This window comes from Pogona vitticeps, chromosome 2, assembly GCF_051106095.1.
Source record: "Pogona vitticeps strain Pit_001003342236 chromosome 2, PviZW2.1, whole genome shotgun sequence".
In the NCBI taxonomy this organism is placed as follows: Eukaryota; Metazoa; Chordata; class Lepidosauria; order Squamata; family Agamidae; genus Pogona; species Pogona vitticeps.
Window position 1 is genome coordinate 4,045,175 of NC_135784.1, and position 24,415 is coordinate 4,069,589.

The 24,415-nt window shown below is 43.9% G+C and overlaps 2 protein-coding genes across 2 annotated transcripts in view; both read left to right on the forward strand.

The window, feature by feature from the left end:
• Positions 1-264: 264 nt before the first annotated feature.
• Positions 265-22,970, forward strand: LOC110070871 (uncharacterized). The gene is made up of 4 exons (XM_078386425.1): positions 265-350; positions 4,027-4,212; positions 9,106-10,513; positions 22,684-22,970. The coding sequence occupies exons 3-4, from the start codon at positions 9,304-9,306 to the stop codon at positions 22,968-22,970; spliced, it is 1,497 nt and encodes a 498-aa protein (XP_078242551.1). The 5' UTR covers positions 265-350; positions 4,027-4,212; positions 9,106-9,303.
• Positions 297-24,415, forward strand: part of LOC140703825 (uncharacterized) — a 412,915-nt gene continuing 388,796 nt past the window's right edge. Inside the window, exon 1 of the mRNA XM_078387265.1 lies at positions 297-350. The gene's annotated coding sequence lies outside the window, so the exon portion shown is untranslated. The remainder of the gene's footprint in view (positions 351-24,415) is intronic.

Below are 24,415 nucleotides of genomic sequence, written 5' to 3' on the forward strand. Positions count from 1 at the left end.
CAAAAGGGGATTCGCCAGGACTCGAGAAGTGCGGAAAGAAGAGGCACGCCTGCTGTCAACGCTTCTGGTTCCCGGTTGAAACAAGCCAAAGGAGGAACACCATTCCTTTCTGCGGGTCCCTCCCCTCCCCCACCCTTCATTCATGAAACTTTTTGGGTTAGAAGGGGGGAACCTAGAGCTACGAAAGAGAATAGAGGAGCTCTTCCCTTTTTCTAGCGGTTTTTTTTTCTAAAAAGGAACCGGAAGTGATGGGAGGGCGCGTCCGGTCTCTTCCCGACTCTGTGGTCTCTGGGGAAGGCGCTTGCAATGGGGTCTCCTCGGGAGTTTCCGGCATCAGGACCTGCAAGGAGGTGAGCCATTCGGGGAGGGGGGGGTTCAAAAAAGGAAGGCAACACCCTCAGGGAGCACGGGGGGGGGGGGAGGCGACTTCTCTCTGCCTTCCGGATTGTAAAATCCAACCCCCTCCCTTTGGGTCTCCATTGCAGGGCCCGGAATTTGCTCATCTTTCCTTCCGAGTCTTCTGTTTGGGGATATTAGGGGTGGGGGTGGGGGGACGGCGGTGGGAGGTCGGGGATTCCCCTTTATGGAAACAGGGAGACCCTCGGATGTCCCCCACCCCGCAGGGCACTCTGTGTCTGTGTGTGAGAGAGACGTGCAAGGAGGGGAGGCTCAATCTCAGTTTTCCTGTGAGGAACCCTCCCCCAGACTTTCTCCCGGATCCTGGAGGCATCGGTGGCTGTCAAAATAATAATAATAATAATAATAATAATAATAATAAAAATAAGAAGAAGGAGAGGAAGGAATGTGGCTCTCCCCCCTCCCCCCGGGATTCCCCCAAAGTCCAGACCCCCCCCCTTCTGCAAAAGTGGAAAAAAAGGGGTTTTGAGGCTGCAACGCCCTGGGTGGGAAGGAGGGAGGCTTAACAGGAGGAAGAGGAGGAGGAGGAAGAGGAAGGTGGGTGGGAGGGAGGGGGCTGAGGCTGGCAACAGTGTCTCTCTCTCTCCACTGACTGTCATTTTGTGATTGTTGAGGAGGTTTTCCTTCAGTTGCTCTTGCACAGGGGATCCAGGAGAGAGGATGAAAGACCAGATCTCTCTCCCGTTGAGATTCCAGTTTAGAGATCGACTGCGGAAGGGGAAGGAGGATTTCCTCCCTGCTTTCCTTGGGAGAATCTTTCTCTTTTGTCGCTTCTGTGGATGAGAGAAAGAGAAAGATTTCTGTTCTGCCTTCTTCCAGTACATGGATCGCGAGAGGGCAAAACCAAACCCAACCCAAAAGCCTCCAGCAGCAAAGGGGAGAAAGTCCAGAATGGGAGGAGGAAAGGAGAGGCAGGGTGTTTGGTTAGTAACAGGAAGTGGTGATTGAGCCCTTAAGACTTCTGGAGCCAAGGCTTTTGTGTGGTCCTACCCAGAGTTTCTAATTGATCAATCAGTACATCTTCCTTGAGACATGTTGGAGCACATAGACACAGACTGTGATGGGTGTGATGTTTTTCTGTTCGTCTTCACACTCTCAAACCACTTGGTGCAGAGCCCGCATTTTCTTAACTTTTCTTAACTTCACGTTGGTTCTTTCAATTTTAGTTTGTAGCCGATGAGGTGACTCTGAAGGAATCCTGTTGTCCGTGTGACTGGGCGCCAGACATTTCCTGATATTCCGTCCATAGCTCGGTAGTTTTTTCTGTCATTCTCTTCTGTTCCCTCACAATTCACAAAGTTTCTAAAAATCACAGTTTTCTTTTTCTTTCTTTTAATTGGAGAGGAACAGGAGGGGAGCCAAACAGTGAGTGTAACTTTGAAGGAGATGCTTTGAGTCTTTCATTCTTAGTGCCTGCCTCGGCATGTCGGTGGGTGAAACCCCTGCTAGGTCATCCTCCATGTGTGTTAGGAGTCGACTTCAGGCCTGCAGGAAGGACTCCACAGCTTTCCTGGAGCGCCAGGCCCTGTGTCTCATGGGCTGCCCTAAACCCTCGTAGGCAGGAGTCGTCCATCGCCTGCTGAGCAGCATAAGGGCCAAGGGTGTGGTGCTTTGGGATGCAGTTGGGCGCCCCCAATTTTCTGGGCCAAGTGGGGCTTTGAAGGTTCCATTCATGAGTCAACCCTTGGAAAGTCCATCACACTGCTTCTCTGAACATGTACAGAGTGTTTTTCTCTTTTATTTGCTTCCAGTCCAGCTCAGCAGGTGAAGGGAGATACGAAATATTGGGAGGGGATTGTGAGGGTTCAGGGTTCAGTCTCCTGCTTTTCCGCCATATAAATCACCAGTCTTGCGAGGTTATGAAATGGGTGTAACATTTATTGCCGTGTTTAACAAGAAACCAGTGTCTGCAAACACATTCCAACCTTTTTCTCCATCGAACAACGGGTCAGCAGGGGGCTTCCATTCTTCACCTTTAAAAGGGTTTCTTCCCTCCAGCGTTCCAAGGTCCAGGCCAGTCTGTCGACAGGTTAGGGTTCAGTACCTGTCCAGTTTCCCCCTCCAATAAGGCGATGGTGTCCTCGTCCTGGAGCTCCAACTAGGCTGGTTCCCGCGTGGGGGTGTACGTCTGCCAGATTCCTCCGGGTACCCCCTTATCTGGTATTCCCTCACTCTCCATTCTAATCTTTCCCTTCTCTCCCTCTCGCCTTTCTCTTCTCTTAACTTTCTCCTCCACTCTCTGGTCTCTTTCTCACCCCAATATGATGGTTTGGGGGTGAGCTCCCTTCTCCTCCGGCAACCTGCTTGCTGTTCAGGTATCCGGAGCCTCTCCCACTTTTCGGTCCATGGATCCTTCATCCATATCCACTCCCAACCTGGCGGTAACTCCCCCTCTACCCCTTTTATATCTGCTAGCCCTGCTTCTACTTCCACCCTCCGTTTCCGTTTCCTCAGAAAACACCAAGTCCTTCCAGCCTCTCTGACTCAAATCTTCCTGTACTCTCCCCTGGTTTGGCTCCAGCAGTCCTGTCTTATTGGGAGGGAAAACAGGCAGGGTCTGGATTTCTTTCTCTGCTGTGGACGGGCCGGGGGGGGGGGGGGACGGCACTCCAGTGAGAGGAATTTTACTCTCATCTCCGATCTTACAGAGATGAGGGAAGGACATGGCTGGAAGGGAAGGACTTAGTTGGGCATGGAGTCTGATCTCCAAAGAAGAAGATGAGACGAGGAGCGAGAATTGCAAAGTGGATAAATAATTTGTTTCTTTTCTTATATACTGCCCATCTGGCAGGAAGCTACTGAGGGTGGTTTACAACATGTGGAGGACAGAGGAAGGAATGAAATATTCAAAGCCAGAATGATCTGAAGATGGAAATTCTTCCCCCTGAATTTAACACTAAATCTTTATAATACCCTAAGAATTAGGTGCTTTTTTTTGTATACCTGAGTTATCCACCTCACACCTACTTTTTGGGAGCAAAAAAAAACCCCAGGTCCTTGTGTGTTAAAACAGCTGGGCATATAAACCACGTTGTGGAGATCTTATTGAATAGCCATTTAGGAGGTGAAGGCCTCTCCCTATAACCACAGCTAAGGGACCAGAGGACCTAAAATGGAGTTTGTGAAAACGTCATGTTTTCTGTGAGAGACACATGAAGCCAACTCTCTTGTCTTCACAAGAGCAGAGTGGGAGGGCTTCAGGTGTGGCATTGACTAGCCTAGGTTCCCTCAGATTTCATGGGTATCTGAAAATGCATTAAAAGGTATTTTAAAATAAGCACTAAAGTTACTTATCAATGCAGCTTGAGGTTTCAGTTCTGAGTGCCTGGAGAAAGGAAGATGGCAGTGGAGCTGGAAGAGGAACCAGACGTGCTTTGGAGAAAAATTAAAAGGGGAATGGAAATCCACTTAATTAGTGGGGCCCTTTTATCGCTCCCCACAAAGTGGTGGCAGCCTCCGTGAAGCAATACCATGAAGCCCAAATAGAGCTTCTCTTCCCTAATTTATCCTCAAGAATCAGAACAACATGCCTCAGATTCTTCTCTGTGAAACCCTAGATTTCAACTGCAATGCAATGAATTGAATCTGTTTTTTTTTTTAAAATCACAGAAGTGCTCTCTGAGATTGCCAGTTCCCCTTTCTGAATTGGGAGTGTGTCTCTTCATCTGCTGGTGTTCTTTCAGGAGTTGACTTCGTATTTCCTCAGTGGAAAATGGGATCTTCTGCATCCAGGCTAGAGGGCTCCACACGCTGATGTCCTACTTGAGATTTCTGGGAACAAGAAGGTCTCTCCAGGTAAGGGTTATTGGCCTCCTGGGCAGAGTGTGTGAAGGATGTCTCTTGTTGCTTCCTGCCAGGATGCAGCTGTTTAACAGAATAATGAAGTTAGAAGTAGCCTAAATCAACTTGATGTTGAATCCCCAGCTCAAGGCAGGAATCAAAATCAAAGTAAATCTGATGGACTAGGGCCGGGGTCTCCAAACTTTTCAGTGGAAGGGCCACATTTTTCTCCACATTTTTGAGGGCTGAAGGAAGATGTGTGTGTACGTGCACCCGCCCGCCTGCACTCACGCACACACATGCACACACATGCCTCCTGGGCCAGAATAAAAGGCAAGGTGGGCCGGATGTGGCCTGTGGGCCATAGTTTGGAAACCCCTGGACTAGGGTTTGATTTCCAGTTCTTTGATCAATATTGTTGCCCTCTTCCAAACCTGTCCAATTTTGTTGGTATCTTCCTTAAAGGGCTTGGTTTCCAAGCCCTTGACCATCCTTGTTGCACTCTTCTGGATGTTTTCCAGTTTGTCAGCATCCTTCTTGAAGTGTGGTGTCCAGAACTGGATACAGAAGGTGAGGCCTCACCAGTACCGAGTAGAGGGATTTGGAGATGGACTGCTTCCTTAGTTGGTCACTTGTAAGGGTCATGATGATTGTGCCCTGTTGTTTTTCCCCAAGCCCCAGAAGCTCAAGAAGGGGATGAAAAATAGGGGATAAAAACAAAAGCTACACACCTTTTGGGGTGGGGGACATTTGAGTTTTTAATTGTCCTCCCTTATTGTTGTCGTCATTCCTTGCCATCAAATGCCTTCTGTAGTATGGTGACATTATGAATTAGCTACATAACTTTAGAAACCTCCTGGATAAAACCAGAAGCCTGTATCCATCACACCTGGCATTTATCCAAAAAGGAAAATTAATCCCAAATGAAACCTGAGTTATCAAGGTATATATTTTTTCAATGTTTCAGTAATTATTTATTTATTTATTTATTGGACTTATATACCGCCCCATAGCGCTACAAGCACTCTCCGGGTGGTTTACAATTTTAATTATACAGGCTACACATTGCCCCCCCCCCTGGCAAGCTGGGTACTTCCTGGGATTTGAACCCCAGGTCGTGAGCACAGTTTTGGCTGCAGTACAGCGTTTTAACCACTGCGCCACGAGGCTCCAAGCAACATCAGCTTTTCCAATGCTAATTTAAGTCACATGGCTTCTGTGTTCCATAAGTATACAAATACTTCAAAGTTGTAAAAATCAAAAAGTCTTAACGATATGGAAAACTATAGGCACATATGCATAAAATATCTATGAAAACTTTACCCTATTTATACCCTTATCTCCCCTTCATCAAACTCCCAACAATCCTCTCTGCAGGACCTAAAGGTCCAGAGGCCTCGTGCATGAATCCTTTTTTTTCTTTTGAGGAATCTTTTTGTTCCTGTACTTCCTGTAACTACAAGGGCTTGTAACTCAGAATCTGGCTGCCACTAGGAGCATAATGTCATGGTTTTGACACAAACTTTGCAGCACTTGGCAGAATAAAAGCCTGTAAAACAAAGGTTCTTTGCCCCAAGATATTGTAATATTGAGGTCTCCTAACACCAAGGTATTTGAGAGACCAAGAGTGCAAGTTATAGGACTTGCAGAACCACCACTGGTCATTAATGGTGTTGGTAAGCTTCAGGCTTTCTCTTGAATGCCTCCAGCATTGGAGCATTCACTACCTCCTAAGCTAGTCGGTTCCATTGTTGTACTGGCATATTAACATGTGCAACATAAGTACGTTCAATACCTTTTCCTTTTTTTCTTTCTTGACTCCACCCTGAACTCTCTGCTATGGCATGATTACTCTGGCCTGTTACCTTGTTCCCAGACATGGCTGGGAAGCTAACTCTTTCAAGTCTCAGTTTTTCAACATATGGTACATTTCCACTGGGCTGCTATTCCCCTATGCCCTGTAATTACCATATTTTTTCTATGTATAAGATGCCCCCATGTATAAGACACAACCTCTTTTCTAACCAAAAATTTATTTCATTGCAAGAAAGTGGAAGGGGAAAGGAGGTATCAAAGTGCTTTGATTCCTCCTTCCCCCCCTCCACTTTTTTGTGGGGAAAGTGCTTTCCTCCTTGACTTTCTTTGCAAAAAGCTGCTTTCACCCTAAACTTCTTGCAACAAAAGTGGAGCGGGAAAACGATCCTACTTTCCCCCTACACTTTCTTTGCAAAAAGCTGTTTCCCCCTCCACTTTTTACAATTCCATAGGAAACTGGTGCTGACATGGAAGAATACAGTGGTGCCTCGCACAACGATGTTAATTTGTTCCAAAAAAAACCCGTTCTGTGAAAACATCGTTCTGTGAAACACCATTTCCCATAGAGATGCATTGAAAACCGGATAATCCGTTCCAATTGGAACGGATTGCCGTCCTTAAGCGAAAATCCCCATAGGAAACATCGTTGTGTGAAACAATGTATCCACCATTCAAATGCATTGAGTAGGCTTCAAGGCATCTCAATGGGGGAGAAAAAAATTCACCAAAAATTAACGAAGACTCAGAACAAAGCCAGATTAAGTTTGCAAAGGTTTCACAAGCTGCACTAACGAGTCCAAGCATTTAAAACAGCTTCTGAGTCTTCGTTAATTTTTGGTAAAAAAAATTCTGCCCCTTTGAGATGCATAGACCCCCCCAACCAAGAAGCAGCATGGCAGCAGTTAAAAAATTTTTAAAATCAGATTTGAACTTGGGCATCCAAATCCCAGAGGCAGGCATGGCCACAAGAGAACAGCAACCATTTCCTTGCAGAATTCCACACACACAAAGCATAACCCCCCCCCCCCAACCAAGAAGCAGCATGCAGGAAAAAAATTAAAATCAGGTTTGAACTTGGGCATTCAAATCCCACATAAATCCACAGAATCCCCCAGCCAAAAAACCCCCTGCAATTTCCCCAATGAAAAAAACCCCCATAACCAAAGCCAGACAGACCCAAATTCCCCCTTGCAAAAATCATCAGAGTTTTGCAATACAGTACAGTACAGATACACTGTAAAACTCACCACCCACCCAGGAGAAGAAATGCAAGCTTGCCTTTGAAAGTTCTCCAGCACAGAAAGCACCCACAAGACAGAGCAAAGAGGCAAAGCCAACCTTTGAACCGCATGTGGGAAAGTACACCCAGGATGCATGGGGAAGGTTTTTTATCCCTTCCCTGCACAGGTGCAATGCATCCTGGGTACAGGCAGTTAGAAGAACAAATTAGCATTGCCAAACAGCCACCTTTCCTGCTGTTTTTTGAAAGAGCAGAAACCATAACGTTTCATCGTTAAGTGAAACAGGGGACCCAAAATGCAATCGTTCTGTGAAGCATGGTCCCAAAATCGTTGTGCCAAAATTCCCCATAGGAAACGTCGTTGTGTGAAGCGGCAAATTTTTCAGAAAAAGCCATCGTTGTGTGAATTTATTGTTGTGTGAGGCACTCGTTGTGCGAGGCTCCACTGTATTCTGTTTCTTTTCCATGCATTGCATAAAATTGAGAACTTCTAATTTAGACATAAGGACTCAGAACATTCCCATCCTTTCACTTTTCACTGTGAGGGTCCACTTTTAAAAAGCAAAGCAATTCTGATGAACTATCCAAAGTTTTTTATTTAATGAAGAATTTTTTATCTAATGAAGAATTTTATTTTAACAATCAAAAGAACTTTTATTATTTTCACAAAAAAAACATTATGGTTCCTGACTCTTGCCTTTCTGTCTGACCACACAGAAGAAAAAGTAACTGAGATACAAGCAACTTTTCTTTCTGTTTCTCCTTGCTGCAGCTCTGGGGTTTTTCTCTTCCTCAGGACAGTCAAAGAGAAAGCAAATACCTTCACTTCAAACCAAATGAGATTCTCGAAGGCTTTCACGGCCAGGATCTGATGGTTGTTGTGGGTTTTTCGGGCTCTTTGGCTGTGTTCTGAAGGTTGTTCTTTCTGACATTTTGCCAGTCTCTGTGGCCGGCATCTTCAGAGGACAGGAGTCAGAACTCTGTCTGTGTTCTATTCCAGTTTGTTGGATAGTTGAGTATTTTTAGCTGTGGCAGCAGCTTTTCGTCCTTTTTCAGGAGAGTAAGGTGATCAGCATGTTTTGGTGTGGGTGTATTGTTGTGATAAGGGAGAGATGATCTGTCACTGTGATTGATGGGTGTCGTTAGCTGGTCTTTTCTGTGCAGTGATCACTGGTCCTTGTGGCTGGGCAGAGTTTGTTGACCTTTTTACAGGCTGTTTTTTTCAGTGCTGGGAGCCAGGCTTTGTTGTACCGGAAAAATCGGCAGTAGTGGAACATGCCTGAAAACAAGGTGGACATGAAATTCTATTTCAAAATACTGACGTACTGGACAACACCAGCAAACATTATGTTAGACTGCACAGGGAACCCACTGAAATCCACACTCACCAGCAGAGCTTCAACAAAAAAGAAGGTTTAAAACTCAACAAAGCCTGGCTCTCAGCACTGAAAAATACAGCCTGTAAAAAGGTCAATGAACTCTACCCAGCCACAAGGACCAGTGATCACTGCACACAAAAGACCAGCTAACAACACTCATCAATCAGAGTGACAGGTAATCTCTCCCCTTATCACAACAATATACCCACAACAAAACACGCTGATCATCATAATCTCCTGAAAAGGACAAAAGTTGTTCCCACAGCTATAAATACTCAACTATCCAACAAACTGCAACAAAGCACAGACAGAGTTCTGACTCCTGACCTCTGAAGATGCTGGCCACAGAGACTAACAAAATGTTAGGAGGTAAAACCTTCAGAACACGGTCAAAGAGCCCAAAAAAGCTGCAACAACCATCAAATGAGATTCCTTTCTGTGCTGTACTCCCTGTCTTTTTTCCCTCTCCATCAGGTAACTGGAACCAGAATTCTATGTGGCCAGTTCTTCTGTCACCAGAAAATAACCGTATGGGAAGAAGGAAAAAGAAAGAAAGGAGATACTGAAAAGGTGAAAAAAGGCCGAAGGGAAGAAATAAAACAAGAGGGAAACGAAGATTTCTAGCTTCTCCTGAGTCTGAGGCTTAACATCTCCTGACTGTAAGAAACAGCCATGAAGAAAGAGGAAGGAGAGAGTGTCCCATATGCAGAAAAACATACAAGTGTACCTGAAATATCAATAGAAATGGGAGAGTTCACCAAGGACATAAAAACAATTCAATGCATAGAACATGGAAAGAGCATAACTAAAAACAATGAATGTATTTTATATGAAAAAACCATGAGGGGAGAGAAAGAATATAAATACATGCAGTGTGGAATGAGCTCCAGCCACAGGAATCACTTAAGTTCACATCAAAGAACTGATAGAGGAGAGAAGCCATATAAATGCATGGAATGTGGAAAGAGCTTCAGTCAGAGTGTTCACCTAAGAGCACATCAACGAACCCACACAGGGGAGAAACCATATGAATGCATGGAATGTGGAAAGAGCTTCAGTCAGAGTGGTCATCTAAGCTCACATCAAAGAACGCATACAGGGGAGAAACCATATAAATGCATGGAATGTGGAAAGAGCTTTATTCGCAATAGTGCCCTCAGTTCACATAAAAAAACCCACACAGGGGAGAAGCCGTATAAATGCATGGAATGTGGGAAGAGCTTCAGTCACAGTGCTAACTTTAATTCACATCAAAAAACTCACACAGGGGAGAGACCACATAAATGCATGGAATGCGGAAAGAGCTTCAGTCAGAGTTCTAATCTTAAGTCACATCAAAAAATTCACACAGGGGAGAAACCATATAAATGCATCGAATGTGGAAAGAGCTTCCGTTGCAGCAGTAGCCTTAATTCACATCAAAAAACTCACACAGGGGAGAAACCACATAAATGCATGGAATGTGGAAAGAGCTTCAGTAAGAGTGGTCACCTAAGTTCACATCAAAGAACACACACAGGGGAGAAACCGTATAAATGCATGGAATGTGGAAAGAGCTTCAGTCACAGCAGTGCCCTCCGTTCACATCAAAGAACGCACACAGGGGAAAAACCATATGAATGCATGGAATGTGGAAAGAGCTTCAATCAGAGTGGTCACCTAAAGTCACATCAAAAAATCCACACAGGGGAGAAACCATATAAATGCCTGGAATGTGGAAAGAGCTTTATTCGCAATAGTGCCCTCAGTTCACATAAAAAAACTCACACAGGGGAGAAACCATATAAATGCATGGAATGTGGAAAAAGTTTCAGTCACAGTGCTAACCTTAATTCACATCAGAAAACTCACACAGGGGAGAAACTACATAAATGCATGGTATGTGGAAAGAGCTTCAGTCAGAGTGGTCACCTTCATTTATATGAAATACCTCTCTGGAGAGAAACCATATGTCCTTCATTAGCAGAAATCACATTTTCACATGAGAGAAGAGACCAGGGGCTAAGAATCATAAGCTGCTTCGAATGTGCATCAATACTTTGGGGGGACATCTAGCCGGCATTTGTTCCTGGACCTACCATTCACTACCTAGCTAGAAGGTCCCCAAGAGGAATCTGAAGACATCTTTCAAGAAAGGAGGACAGTGAGCAGCAGTGGCAGAGTTATGAGACTCATCATTATGGAGATGCTCTAACCCAGTTGTCTAGCCATCACTTCTCGTCCATTTGTCAAAGTCACACAGATCTTGTGGCTTGCCCATCTTTCCTGCTTCCAACACATGAAATTCAGGGACAGTGTCCACTTGTTGCCTAATCCCATCCCTTGACAGGTGTTATTATAACAACACAATCAATTCTTCAAATAATACTATATAATCAAACTTCATCCGTCAATGGATTTTATGATGTGGCAGCTCAGTGTACATGTGAGGTGCACATTTATTTTGAAGTTTTATATGGTTTTAATTAATGGATTTTTCATTATCCTTCTAGCCTTTTAATTTGCAGTTTTTGTGGTTTTTAATATAACTCCTTTTAACATTTTGAGCCACCTTGTTCTCTTGAGTGCAGTAGAAAGTATTCTACCAAGAGACGGAGCAAATGGAGTCACAGAGAGGTAAATGTGAGAAGAGACATCTGAAGTACTGATGTGCGTCTATTAAGTTTCCACGTGTGTTGTTGTTTCATGCTGTTATGTCATTTCAGCCTTATTTCAACCTTAACAGGCCTTTGGAGTAAGAGATCCAATGGGTTTCCTAGGGTGAGTGGGGATTTGACTCCAGCATGGTGGAAAAAAGGGAGGGATTGCTGAAATGTTTACTTGGAACAATGGAGAGGGGGAGTCAGAAATGCAATGATTAAGGAATTGGTGGGGAGAAAAAGTGACTTTAAGATGCATTAAAACTGAAAGTACAATTGAAAAAGTTCCCACTTTCTGAATAATTCCACTGCTTCAGAAAACCACTAGCTTGTTTGGGAACGGAGCTAGTGATAGAATAGTGTGGTAGAAATATTTCATTCATTGAGAGTCTGTTTTTACAGGAAAGGCTGAATTAAAATGTAGCTGTAAAGGAAAACAGTGAGAGAGAACATTCAGTTTGAAATGTCACTAAAGTTGTGCTTCAAAGCAGGTATTTTAAAACCTTTTTTTTTAGCCATGGCTATAAACACAATTTTGAAGAAATATAAGATGAATTAGGATTGTATAAATTGTACAATGAGTATCAGGTGGTATGTCAAGAACTGTTTCCAATATGTTTCCCCCCCTTCAAATGTGCCCGTTCCCCCGAGGGGCATATCGTCACTTGAGAATGGCTGCTTTAAGGGTTAGAGTCTATCACACAGATATATATATATACCCTGTAACACTATCTATTGACATTGATATGAACTGTTTCATGTTAGCTATACACTGGCAGAGTGGTTAACATGTAAATAGTAGACATCCTTCAGTCTCGAGAGGCTGTAGTAATGTGCTCTGAATAGAGGTCTTGTGTGGCTGAGAAGGCCAATTAGTCAAGTGAATTCCCATCTGGATGCCATGAACGACTGATTCACTTCAACACCTGTCTACAAGACCAACGGAATTAGAGGGAGTGCTTGTATTAAGAGACAATAACTGTTTGGGTTTTGCAAGAAAACTGACTGTAAATATACTTACACCGGGACTGACTGACTGACCAAGCACTCATCACAACTCCACACCATTGTAAGCAGGAGACATCCAGGAACAGCAATCACCATTGATGTATTTCCTCCCTAAATTCTTTGGCTGGGTGAGCATGTGCCCTTCTACTCTAAGCTCACTTAGAATTCAATAATGCATTTTACTTGATGTATTTTTCTTAATTAGAGATGGGTGTATTCGTATATGAGTATCCCCCAGAGGTGCAGATAACAAGGGTCCAGCCCCGTAGGGCCAGACTGAGCACACATAATTCCGCTGCTGCCGCAAGCTACGTGGTCCCTTACTATCGCTCTGTTGCTCATGATGGATTATCCACTCCTGACAGAAGGCAGGATGAGCTCCTCTGACAGGTTGAGCAACGAAGAGATAGGAAGGGACCACGGAGATCGCTGCAGCAGCGGAATCGTGAGTGTTCGGTCTGGCCCCAGGGGGCCAGACCCTCGTTATAAGCACCTGTGAGGGAGGGGTGTCCCCATGTATATTCCTAATGACTTTTCATTGTTCTCTTTAACTTTTAAAAGTCTCTCCTCTTCATAAAGAAACACATGTATTTCTTCCTGTTTTGAAACATGATTATAATGACTTAGGTATTTGCAAAATGTTTTCATATATTTTAAAGTTATGTGCCTACAGTTTACCTAACTGTAAGAATTTTGGGTTTTTCAGTATTTCTTACAACTATGTTTTCTGAAATCATTTTATCTTATGTAACCTAGAAAAAAATGAGGAAATGAAACACTGTAGTAATAATCATGTTATGGAGTTGCCTGGAATCAACCCTTGCCCATCTTGGCTAATTGGAAGATCTGCCAGGGGGGTTCACAACTGGGTCCAGGAGGCCGTGGACGCCTCTTTGAGAGAGGGAGTTGTCCCTACTGCCTTGAACGAGGCGGTAATTTGGCCACTCCTAAAAAAGCCTAACCTGGACCCAAGGCTGGTGGTCAACTACTGACCAGTGGCGAACCTCCCTTATTTGGCAAAGTGTTGCAGCAGGTTGTGGCCGGGCAACTCCAGGCGCTGCTGGATGAAACGGATTTTCTGGATCCATTTCAATCGGGTTTCAGGCCGGATTTTGGTACAGAGACAGCCTTGGTCGCCCTGTATGATGACCTTTGCCAGGAGAGAGACAGGGGGAGTGTGACCCTGTTGATACTCCTGGACCTCTCAGCGGCTTTCGACACCATCGACCATGGTGTCCTTCTGGATAGGCTGGCTGGGTTGGGAGTTGGGGCCACTGCTTTATGGTGGTTCTGCTCCTTCCTGGCTGACCATGTCCAGAGGGTGGTGCTGGGGGAACAGTTGCTCTATCCCATGGGGTTTATGTCAGGGAGTTCCTCAGGGCTCGATACTGTCCCCCATGCTGTTTAACATCTACATGGAATCACTGGGAGAGGTCATCAGGAGATTTGCGGTGAGGAGTCAGCAATATGCTGACGACACTCAGCTCTACTTCTCATTTTCCACCAATCCTGGTGAGGTGGTTTCTGTGCTGAACTTGTGTCTGGACCTGATAATGGACTGGATGAGGGTTAATAAATTGAAACTCAATCCAGACAAGATGGAAGTGCTGTTAGTGGGTGCTTTGCTGGACAGGCTGGAGGGCCATTTCCTGCCCTGAATAGGGTTACACCTCCCCCTAAGGGACAGGGTCTGCAGCCTGGGGGTGCTCCTGGATCCCAGTCTAACTCTAGAAGCCCAGGTGGACTCGGTGTCCAGGGGCGCCTTCCTTCAGCTGCAGAAATTATACATCATTGTACCTACCTGGACGAGTGGAGTCTCATGACAGTTACACATGCACTGGTAACATCTCGTATAGATTACTGCAATGCGCTCTACATGGGGCTGCCCTTGAAAACGGTCCGGCGACTGCAACTGGTCCAGAATCTAGTTGCATAGCTGGTGAGTGGTGGGACCACTAGGGGACACATCAAGCTGATTCTGTTTAAATTACATTGGTTACCAGTTACTGCCTGGGCCCAATTCAAAGTGCTCATTTTGACATCTAAAGCCCTAAATAGCTTCTACCTTGGATACCTGAAGGATTGCCTCCTTCCATATGAAGATCTAGCCAGGGGGCCCTTTGGAAAGAGCCATCCCTCAAGGAGGTAAGAGGGATGGCTTGTAGACAACAGGCCTTTTCGGCAGCTGCCCCAGACTATGGAATGCCATCCAATTGAGATTCATCTGGCGCCGATGCTGATGACATTTCGGTGCCAGGTCAAAACCTTCCTGTTCCAAAAGGCTTTTAATTGAAACATTATCAACTGTGGGTCCTGCTGGCAATTTTTAGAGTATCTATTTTAATTGTATTTTAATTGTTTTATCTTTTTTGTTGTATTTTAATTGTTGTAAGCCGCCCAGAGACGGCATATAAATTAAACAAATAAATAAAAATAAATAAATAAAATTATTGCAACAATGAAAAGATGTGTACCTAGATGCCGAGAGGAGTTTGTAAATACTTGTCAATGTTTGTCTACTTCCATTGGGATTACACCTGGACTTGGATGACATCAGCTATGATGAACCATAGGCTTGTGATCCCTGGAGGTGTATAAATCTCTTTAGAATTCCTGGGAAAATCAGGTGTCCTATCAGGGTTCTGACTGGGAGACTATGGGGCTTGGAGATGGTTTTTACCTCCTCTTTACTCATTTGTGCTCACTCATGGGGTGAGCTCCCCCATTTGGGCAAAGTAAGCCTGCTGCATTTCTCCATGGGTTTCCTTTGACTTACAAATATTTGCCTCTGTTTGTGGTTGAGGCTTGCTTTGCTACATCCCAGGAACTATGACAGAACCTGGGGAGGTGTCCCATCTTCTGTACAGCACATCCGTGACTCCCACGTTCCCCATAGATCACCCACATTCTGCACACATGGACCCCCAACCACCTCCAGAAGATGCTGATGCTTGGGGCTTATGTGAAGAAACCAATGTCTTCATGTTCCTTCCCCCCTTTTCTGTTTCTGAATCCTATGAACACATCCTTACCATCATAGTAATAATAGTAATAATCTGGAACCACAGAAGTGGATGGGAACCTCTGGATCGTCAAGTCCAGCCCTTGTCAATGAGGAACAGTGGGGGGATGGAATTCCCAATCTCTGGCTCTGCAGCTGGATCACAAAAAGGTTTTGCCTGGTCTTTCTTTAAGAAATGGAAACACGATCAGGGAGGAATGTTGCAGTTTCCTTGATGTGCAAAGTTTCCTTGATGTGCAAACTGCATGCTCTCCCACTATGTGCTGATCTCTCAGGATCTCCACAGTCTTGATTGGACCACCTTCCCGGAACAGTCTAATCTGACAAGATGCTCAAAAGACTATCAGGTCAACCCAGCAGGGCTCTGTCTGGCCAGATTCTCCATGGGAACTGGGGAAATTATTCTAAATTTGCATTCCACTCCTACAAGGAGGATCCCTGCAGTGGGAGAAAATGCTTCCGGATGCAATGAATTCATCTGATTTCTCTCCAGCATCAGTCCTTTGAGGGGAACTAAGGGTGCTGCTCTGATGGGAGCTCTTTCCACACTCCATTCATTTATATATAGCTGTCCCAAGTAGACATTGTCTAGTGGGGCGGGGTAAAAATCAAATCAAATAAATAAATATATGATTTCTCTGTGTGTGAGTTCTTTGGCGTAAACACAAACCTGAGTGAGTTTTTTCACTCCACTCAGAGTTTTAAAATGTTAATTCAGGTAATACCTCCCACAGAAACTCTTTCCATATTCTCTTTTGGTCCAGAGATAAACTTGCAGACATCAGCTCAGTCTCACCTGCTCCTTTGGAGAAAGGGAAAAGCATTTATTTGTTTGTTTGTTTGTTTGTTTGTTTATTTACCGCCTATCTGGTCATTGCGCCAACTCTAGGTGGCTTACAACATAAAAGCATAACACGTATAAGAAAAAAGAAAAAAAATATTGCACAATTAAATAGTTCTGCAAGTTGGGAAGCGTAAAAAATAAATCAAGCAGAGAGAGAAGGGGAGAGAGAGTCAGGAATCAGGATCTTTCTGGAGGCTTCTTGGAGGAAAGAAACCAAATGATTTTCCCTCCAGGATGTGCCATTTTTATTCTTCTATTGTGCAGGGCTCTCTCTCCATGTGTCTCTCTTCTTTTCAAAAACGGGAATGGAAAGGATGCCAGGATCAACCCCCTCCCACCCAACAGACCCCCCACCTTCTCCTCCCAGCTCTCCTTCTGCCTTCCTCCCCCTTTGGCAGCCCCTCTTCCTCGCTGCAACCTCTTGCCCCATTCCTTCCTGGGAACTTGCAGCGTTTTCCAAGATTTGGGAAATAGGGAGGGGCTGGAATTTCCCCATGGAGGGGGCTGGAAAAGGAAAACTTGGGGGGAGGAGGGGGAGAACCAAGTTATTGTCTTTCATTCCTTTTTAAGACAAACCGGTGCTTGCAGTATTCAGCGCGTGTATGTTTTTGGGAGGGTGGGTCTCCTCGCAGGAAAGGCGATCCCACCCACCTTGGTGTCTTGCTCGGAGGAGAAATGGGGGGTCTTCCTCCCCCCCCCGGCATCTCATCGATCTTCTGAGGATGGGCGGGGGATGTATGCCTTGCAAAACCTTTTGTACAGAGAAGCCTTCACCCCCTCAAAATGCATTGAGACCTGCCCCCCCCGAAGAAGGAAGACCCCCGCCATGTCCCCTCCCCAGGAAGGCACTCTCTCCCTCTCTCTCTGGTGCGTGCATGAGGGGGGGGGTCAATCTCGGTTTTTCTTTTGAGTAGTTCCGGCCCCCCCCGACTTTCTCCTGAATCCTGCAGGCATCGGCGGCACCCAGGTTTTCCCCACAGTCCAGACTCCCCCCCCCACAAAAGTGGGAAAAGGGGTTTTAAGACTGCAACGCCCTGGGTGGGAAGGGGGTGATGCACCGAAGGTTCTGCAAGAAACTCCCGAGGAGACCCTCTTGGCAAAGGGGATTCCCCAGGACCTTAGAGGTTCGTGGGGGGTTGGGAACAGCCAGGCGCTCTGTAAACGCCCAAGAGATGAGCCCCCTCTTCATCCCTTCATAGCTCTATGATCTACTGAACGGAGGTCGCTCCTCTTCCCTCTCTTTGGAGGGAGGAGGGGGAGAATCTAGAGCGACGAAAGACAATAGAGGAGCTCCTTGGCGTTACTTAAAAAAGGAACCGGAAGAGGTGAAAGGGCGCGTCCGTTTCTTCCCGTCTCTATGGTCTCCAGAAAAGGCAGAGGGGCCTCCTCGGGAGTTTACCCGTGTCAAGACCTGCAAGGAGGTGAGCCATTGGGGGGGAGAAATGCAAAACACGGGGGGGGGGAAGGAATTCAAAGAAGGAAGGCAAAATCCCTGAAAGGTGGTTGTTAAAAAAAGGAAAGAGAGGAAGGAAATTGGCTCTCCCCCCCAAAGTCCAGACCCCCCCTTCAGCAAAAGTGGGGAAAGGGATTTTGAGGCTACAGCGCCCTGGATAGGAAAGGGGGGGTGTCTCTGCAGGAGGAAAAGGAAGGTGGGGGGAGAGAGAGGGCAGGAGGGGTACCAGAAATGGGGGTCAGCAGAGAAAGTGGGGGGGTCAGCTGGGAGGGAGGGGGCTGAGCAGTGGTGGGATTCAAATAAATTAACAACAGGTTCTATTTCCTAATGACCATTTTAACTATACTGTACCAGGCAAGTTGCATGTTATAAAAAAGTTACTGGATGTCCACTTCTACTTTTCTTTCTGTTCCATGCATAGCATAAAACTGAGAACATTATAATTATACAGAAGGACTCAGGAAATTCCCATCTTTTCACTGTGAGGGTTCACTTTATTTATTTATTTATTTATTTATTTATTTATTTATTTATTTATTTATTTATTTATTTATTTATTTATTTATTTATTTATTTATTTATTTATTTATTGCCGCACCATTACCAGTGGCTTCTGGGTGGCGTACAACAATATTAAAACTTAACAACATTAAAAAGACAATATAAATATCCTATATTAAAACAATTCTTAAAACATTAATATTAATAAGTCCTGCTGCTCATGTGGACAGCTAAAGAATACTGCTTAATTAAAATGCTGGCTAAACAGAAAGGTCTTTGCCTGGTGCCGAAAAGCCAAAAGTGTTGGAGCCAGGCGGATCTCTCTAGGGAGGGCATTCCAAAGTTGAGGGGGGCAACAGCTGAGAAGGCCCTATTTCGACATGCCATCCCCCTCACCGCTTTCAGGGATGGCACTTTGAAAAAGTAAAGCAATTCTGAAGAGTTATCTGGGGGCTGAATTTTATCTTAAGAATCATCTAAATAACTTTTATGATTTTCACAAGCAAAATATTATGGTTTCTGACCCTTCTGCCTTTCTGTCCGACCACGCAGAAGAAAGAGTAATTGAGTCACAAGCAACTTTTCTTTCTGCTGTTCCTTGGTGTAGCTCTGGGGTTTGTCACTATGGCATCCTCCCATGTCATGAATATTAATGTGCTATCTCCGTGGACCAATGAGAGTGCTGGAGAGGCAGCGTCATGAGATATACGAGTCTCTGCAGGGGAAGGTGAAAGGAAGATTGGTGATTTTGGAGTTGGGGTGGAGAGAGAGGGTTGGCGGTAGAGAGTAGATGAAGTAGGATGTATTGTAAGGGTTAACATCATTGACTGTTCCTTCATTACCTGCAATAACTTAAGACCTGGCTCTTTAGGCAGGCTTTCCCTCCTGTCATCACTTGATTATTTTCCCCCCTCTTGAACCAAATTACTATTGTTGCTTTTTATTTTATTATACTATTTTTATTCCATTTTTATTGTTAGCCACCCAGAGTAGACTTGTGTCTACATGGGCAATTCAATCAATCAATCAATCAATCAATCAATCAATCAATCAATCAATCAATCAATCAATCAATCAATCAATATTTCTATTCGGTTCTTTTTAAGATGACACATGGCCTGGACCACTATGATTAGTAATATACAATTAATATGTAATCAATTGGTGGCAGCGACACAACAAATAGCTTATGCCATTTTCTTTGTGAAAGAACCAAGGGACAGGTGGGAACGTTACAAATTGGTGGTACAGTGGTGCCACGCATAGCAATCGCTCCGCTGAGTGATGAAATCACTTAGTGATGGAGTTTTTGCAATCACAAAAGCGATCGCTTTGCGATGGTCCCTATGGGGTTTTTTCGCTTTGCAATGATTGCGGGGAAGCGATCATCGCAAAGCGATCCTTTTTCAGCAGCTGATCGATGGTTTCAAAATGGCCACCGGGAAAATAAAATGGCTGCCCGCTGTTTTTCCTCGCTTAAGAGGCAGCAAAAATGGCAGCGCTATGGAGGATTATCGCTTACAGGTGAGTTTTTAAGCCCATAGGAACACATTAATCGCGTTTTAATGCATTTCTATAGGCTTTTTAATTTCGCTTAGCAATGAAATCGCTTAGCAACATTTTTTCTGGAACAGATTAACGTCGCTAAGCGAGGCACCACTGTATAGTGCTGGGACACAAAACAATCCAGTGAAAAATTGAATTGGCTTGAGTTTCAAGTTATTCCTAGCTAGGATGGGTTAGGATCTGTGGTGTAAGAAGTGGCTACTTGTTAGAGTCTTGGGAAAGATTTTTGTTTCAGGGCTTCTGAACCCGGATCTGAAGAATCCTAAGATAGGGAAAATACCTACTCAAGAGAAACCATTTACCTCAGGATTACCAAGTGGTTAGCTCAAAATCTGAAGTTCTGAGGGTAAAGAGCTGTAGGTTATGGAGACAGAGGTTGAGCTCCAGGGTGTTAAGGGACATGGGAACCCTTAAATTCAAAGTGAAGCTGAGGGCTCAGTAATAATTGCCTCAGAGAGAGAAAATATCTAAAGCTCCCAAGATTTTGAAAAATGGAAGCTAAAACAAGAATTTAAACTGAAGGAGCTAGCAAGGAAAAACAAATTAGAATTGGAAAATGAAAAAAAAAGAACTTGAGAAGAAAAGGGAATTTGAACTAAAACTGGAAAAAGAAAAGATCAGAGAACTTGAAAGAAAAAGGGAATTTAAACAAGAAACTAGGCAAAGAGAAATGCAATTTGAAATAGAGATGAAGAATTTGGAATTAGCTGCTCAAAATAATAATAATAATTCCAGTGTGGCAAATCCCTCAAATATTGACCTAGAGAAGATTCCCCAATATCAGGATGGAGATTGTCCTGAATCCTGGAAAATGAGCCCCTGCCTGAGAAACCAGGGATTAATGGGAGTGCACCAGATGATGAAAATCTCTATAAATCTGAAATAAGCCAAGTGTTCAAGATTGCACTTAAAAGGAACCTGCCTGTGAATTCTGAGGTGACCCGGGAAAGTGTTCCTCCTCATATGAAGAGCTTTGTGACAAAAGTACCTGTGGGTGAGTTTATGAGTAAGGGTGAATACAAGAGCAAGAAGAATTCAAAGACAAATACCATAGCTGTTCTGGAGGAGTTGAAGAAACTGCCTTCCCTTCCCACGGTTGAGAAAATAAAGAAACTAATGAAAAAGAAAACAAACTTACCCCGAAGGAAGCAGGCTGAAAACATCCAGAGAATGTCAGAGTGCCAGGTAGCCTTCGTTCGTTTGAAGAGGGCGCTGACTTCAGGACCTGCCCTTATTGCACTGGATTTCGATCGTCAGTTCATCATCTGTACAGATGCATCGAACATGGGACTGGGAGCCATGCTGTGTCAAGCAAACAACAGCGGGAGTCTACATCCAGTGACTTACATCAGCAAGAAACTCCAACCTGGTGAGAGACATTTATCCACCATTGAAAAAGGGTATCTAACTATCGTATGGACGCTGCAAAAGCTGAAGCCATACATTTGAGGGAGAAGATTTGTCCTGACCACCGACCACACTCCTCTTCTGTGGATAAGCACTATTCGAACAAAGAGCAGCAAATTGATGAGATGGGCGCTGATTTTACATGACTTTGATTTTGAAATCCAGCATAAAAGGTACCCAGAATGTGATTGCTGATGCTTTGTCTAGAAATGACTAGGAAAAATTCTTTGTTATTCTCTGTTCAATATTAACTATTCTGTTTGTGTAATAGTTATGGAATACACTTAAAGTGCAAAATTTGCTTGGATATTAAGATATATGTATAGTGATGGAAAAATAATACTAAGTAGCCTTAGTAATGTAAGAGTAATATAATATAATCTTTACTAATGTAAGTAATGTATCCTTAGTAATGTAAGCACTGTAATGAGGTTAATATTTGCATTCTTCTTTGAATTTTCATTTGTTTATGAGGGCAAACCATTAATTTTCCCTTCCTATCCCAAACTTCTTAAGGGGGGGGAGGGATGTGGTGTCCACCCAGGTCATGAATATTAATAGCCTATCTGCATTTATCAATGAGAGTGCTGGAAAGGTGGAGTCACAAGATATAAGAGTCTCTGGAGGAGGAGAAAGAAGGATTGGTGATTTTGGAGTTTGAGGTCCAGAGAGAGGGTTGGCGGTGGAGAGTGGATGAAGTAGGATGTTTTGTTAAGAGCTAATGTCATTGATTCTACCTTCATCACCTGTAATAAAAAAAAATTCTATTTGGTTCTTTATAAAATGACCCATTGCCTGGAGTGCTATGATTAATAATATACAACGCTGATGTAATCAACTGGTGGCAGCGATGCGATGTGTAGCTTGTGCCCTTTTCTTGGTGAAACAGCCGAGGGACAGGCGGAAATGTGACGTGACACTCACTTCCTCCTGACAGTCAAAGAGAAAGCCAATACCTTCACTTCATGCCAAATGAGATTCCTTTCTGTACTGTACTGTAAGAGTGGTCTTAACCGACCAGATAGGCGGGATATAAACAACAACAACAACAACAACAACAACAACAACAATAACAATAACAATAACAATAATAACAATAATAACAATAATAACAATAATAATAATAATAATAATAATAATAATAATAATAATAATAATAATAATAATAATAATAATAATAATAATAATAATAATAATAATAATAATCCCATCTTTTTTTCTGTCCATCAGGTAACAAAGGAGAGAAGGAATGTTCTATGCGGCCGCCTCTTCTGTCACCGAAAAGAACCAAACAGTAAGAAAGGAAAGAAAAGATATGAGATACTGAAACAGAGAAAAAAGTCAGAGGGGAAGAGAGACCAGAAGAGGGAAAAGGAAATTTCCAGCTTCTCCAGAGTCTGAGGTTTAAGAGTAGTCACCTTAGGTCACATCAAAAAACACACAGGGGACAAACCATATAAATGCATGGAATGTGGAAAGAGATTCAGTCAGAGTTCTCACCTTAATTCCCATCACAGAATTCACACAGGTGAGAAACCATATAAATGCATGGAATGTGGAAAGAGCTTCAGTGAAAGTGGTAACCTTAGTTCACATATGATATTACACACAGATAAGAAACCATATAAATGCACAGAATGTGGAAAGAGCTTTAGGAAAAGTGGAATCCTCAATATTCATAAAAGAGCACATACAGGGGAGAACCCCTATAAATGCACAGAGTGTGGAAAATGCTTCAGTCACAGCTGTGCCCTCAGTTCACACAAAAATACTCACACAGGGGAGAAACCATATAAATGCATGGAATGTGGAAAGAGCTTCAGTGGCAGCAGTGTCCTCAATTCACATAAAACAGTGGTTCTTAACCTTTTTGAAAGAAACACCCCCTTGAGCCATTGAGGAAGTTATCATAGCCCCCCTCCCTGAGGTGATGATATCTTACCTCCCTACCTACCCTACCTACCCTACCTACCCTCCCTCCCCACCTGGTGCGAGGCAGCGCTTCACAGGGCAAGGATGAGGACCCAAGAGACCCTTTCCTTCCACCCGATCCACACTCAGTGCTCCCTTAAAGGAGACGTGGCAGGTAGAAAGAGCTGGATCATCTGGCGGCGGCGGCAGCAGCACTGGATCTACTGCCTGCACTGTCGCCTTCACAGGTTTGGCTCGCTCCGGCGCCCCCCTACCGCCCCCTTCTGTTCTTTCGCCCCCACACCGCCCCTTTTCGTTCTACCGCCCCCCTGAAAAATGAAATCGCTCCCTGGGGGGCATTATTGCCCACGTTAAGAACCACTGACATAAAAGAACACACACAGGGGAGAAACCATATAAATGCATGGAATGTGGAAAGAGCTTCATGTGCAGTGGTAGCCTTAATGCACATCAAAAAACTCACACAGGGGAAAAACCATATAAATGCATGGAATGCATGAAGTGCTTCAGTCACACCAGTTACCTCAATTCACATAAAAAAACTCACAGTGGGGGAAAAACCATACAAATGCATGGAATGTGGAAAGAGCTTCATGTACAGTGGTAGCCTTAATTCACATCAAAAAACTCATACAGGGGAAAAACCATAAGCCCTTCATCAGCAGAAATCACTTTGCTTCACTTGAGAGAAGAGACCAGGGGCTAAAAAAATGCAAGCTGCTTTAAACGTGCAGTAGGACTGATCAATAAGACTGAATATGCAGTAAGACCTTATTAAACATGAGGAACGCACCTGTTTCTTTCAGTCTTTGGAAGGTGCTATTACTGAAAATTTTGGAATGTGGGGAGGCACTGGGTAAAGGAAAAATGTCTTTTATATCCAAAGGAATAACATGAGAGAGTATCTCAATTGATTTATGAGACTGGGTAGACATTTCCTGGAAGAACTCTGTTGTCATCTTCCCTTTCCTCTCTGAGGGGAAGCCAGTCTTTTAATCTAGATGGGAAACATGAGGTCTTCTGTTTGAGAGGTAATATTTTCTGGCACAAAATGTTTTTTGGGAAAAAAGAAAGAGGCAATCTTTCTTAAAATCTAATTTAGATATTTTTAAAAAAGATAATGAAACAAATGATGAAATTCTTGTTGGACACAGTTTAATTCAGTGTAGCGTCATGCCCAAGCAATCTCATTGCGCAACCAGTTCTTCAATGAACTTGTAAAATTTAATTGCTCAGTGAATTGCACAAAAAGTGCACAACAAACACACCACTGAATTTGCTTCTGTGCAAATGGAGTTCCTTCCTGGATACTACTTTTATTTCAGTTCAGCTCTCACTTCAACTCCAGGTTCTGAACACCTAGCTACACAACACGATTTTGAACTGTGAATGGGTGAATCACCTACCTCATT

Bases quoted from the DNA above. Each gene is read 5' to 3' on its own strand.
- LOC110070871 (XM_078386425.1), top strand. From the start codon at position 9,304: ATGAAGAAAGAGGAAGGAGAGAGTGTCCCATATGCAGAAAAACATACA. The intron at 10,514-22,683 runs GTGGAAAGAGCT...TATTACACACAG, and splicing joins ACTACATAAATGCATGGTAT to ATAAGAAACCATATAAATGC.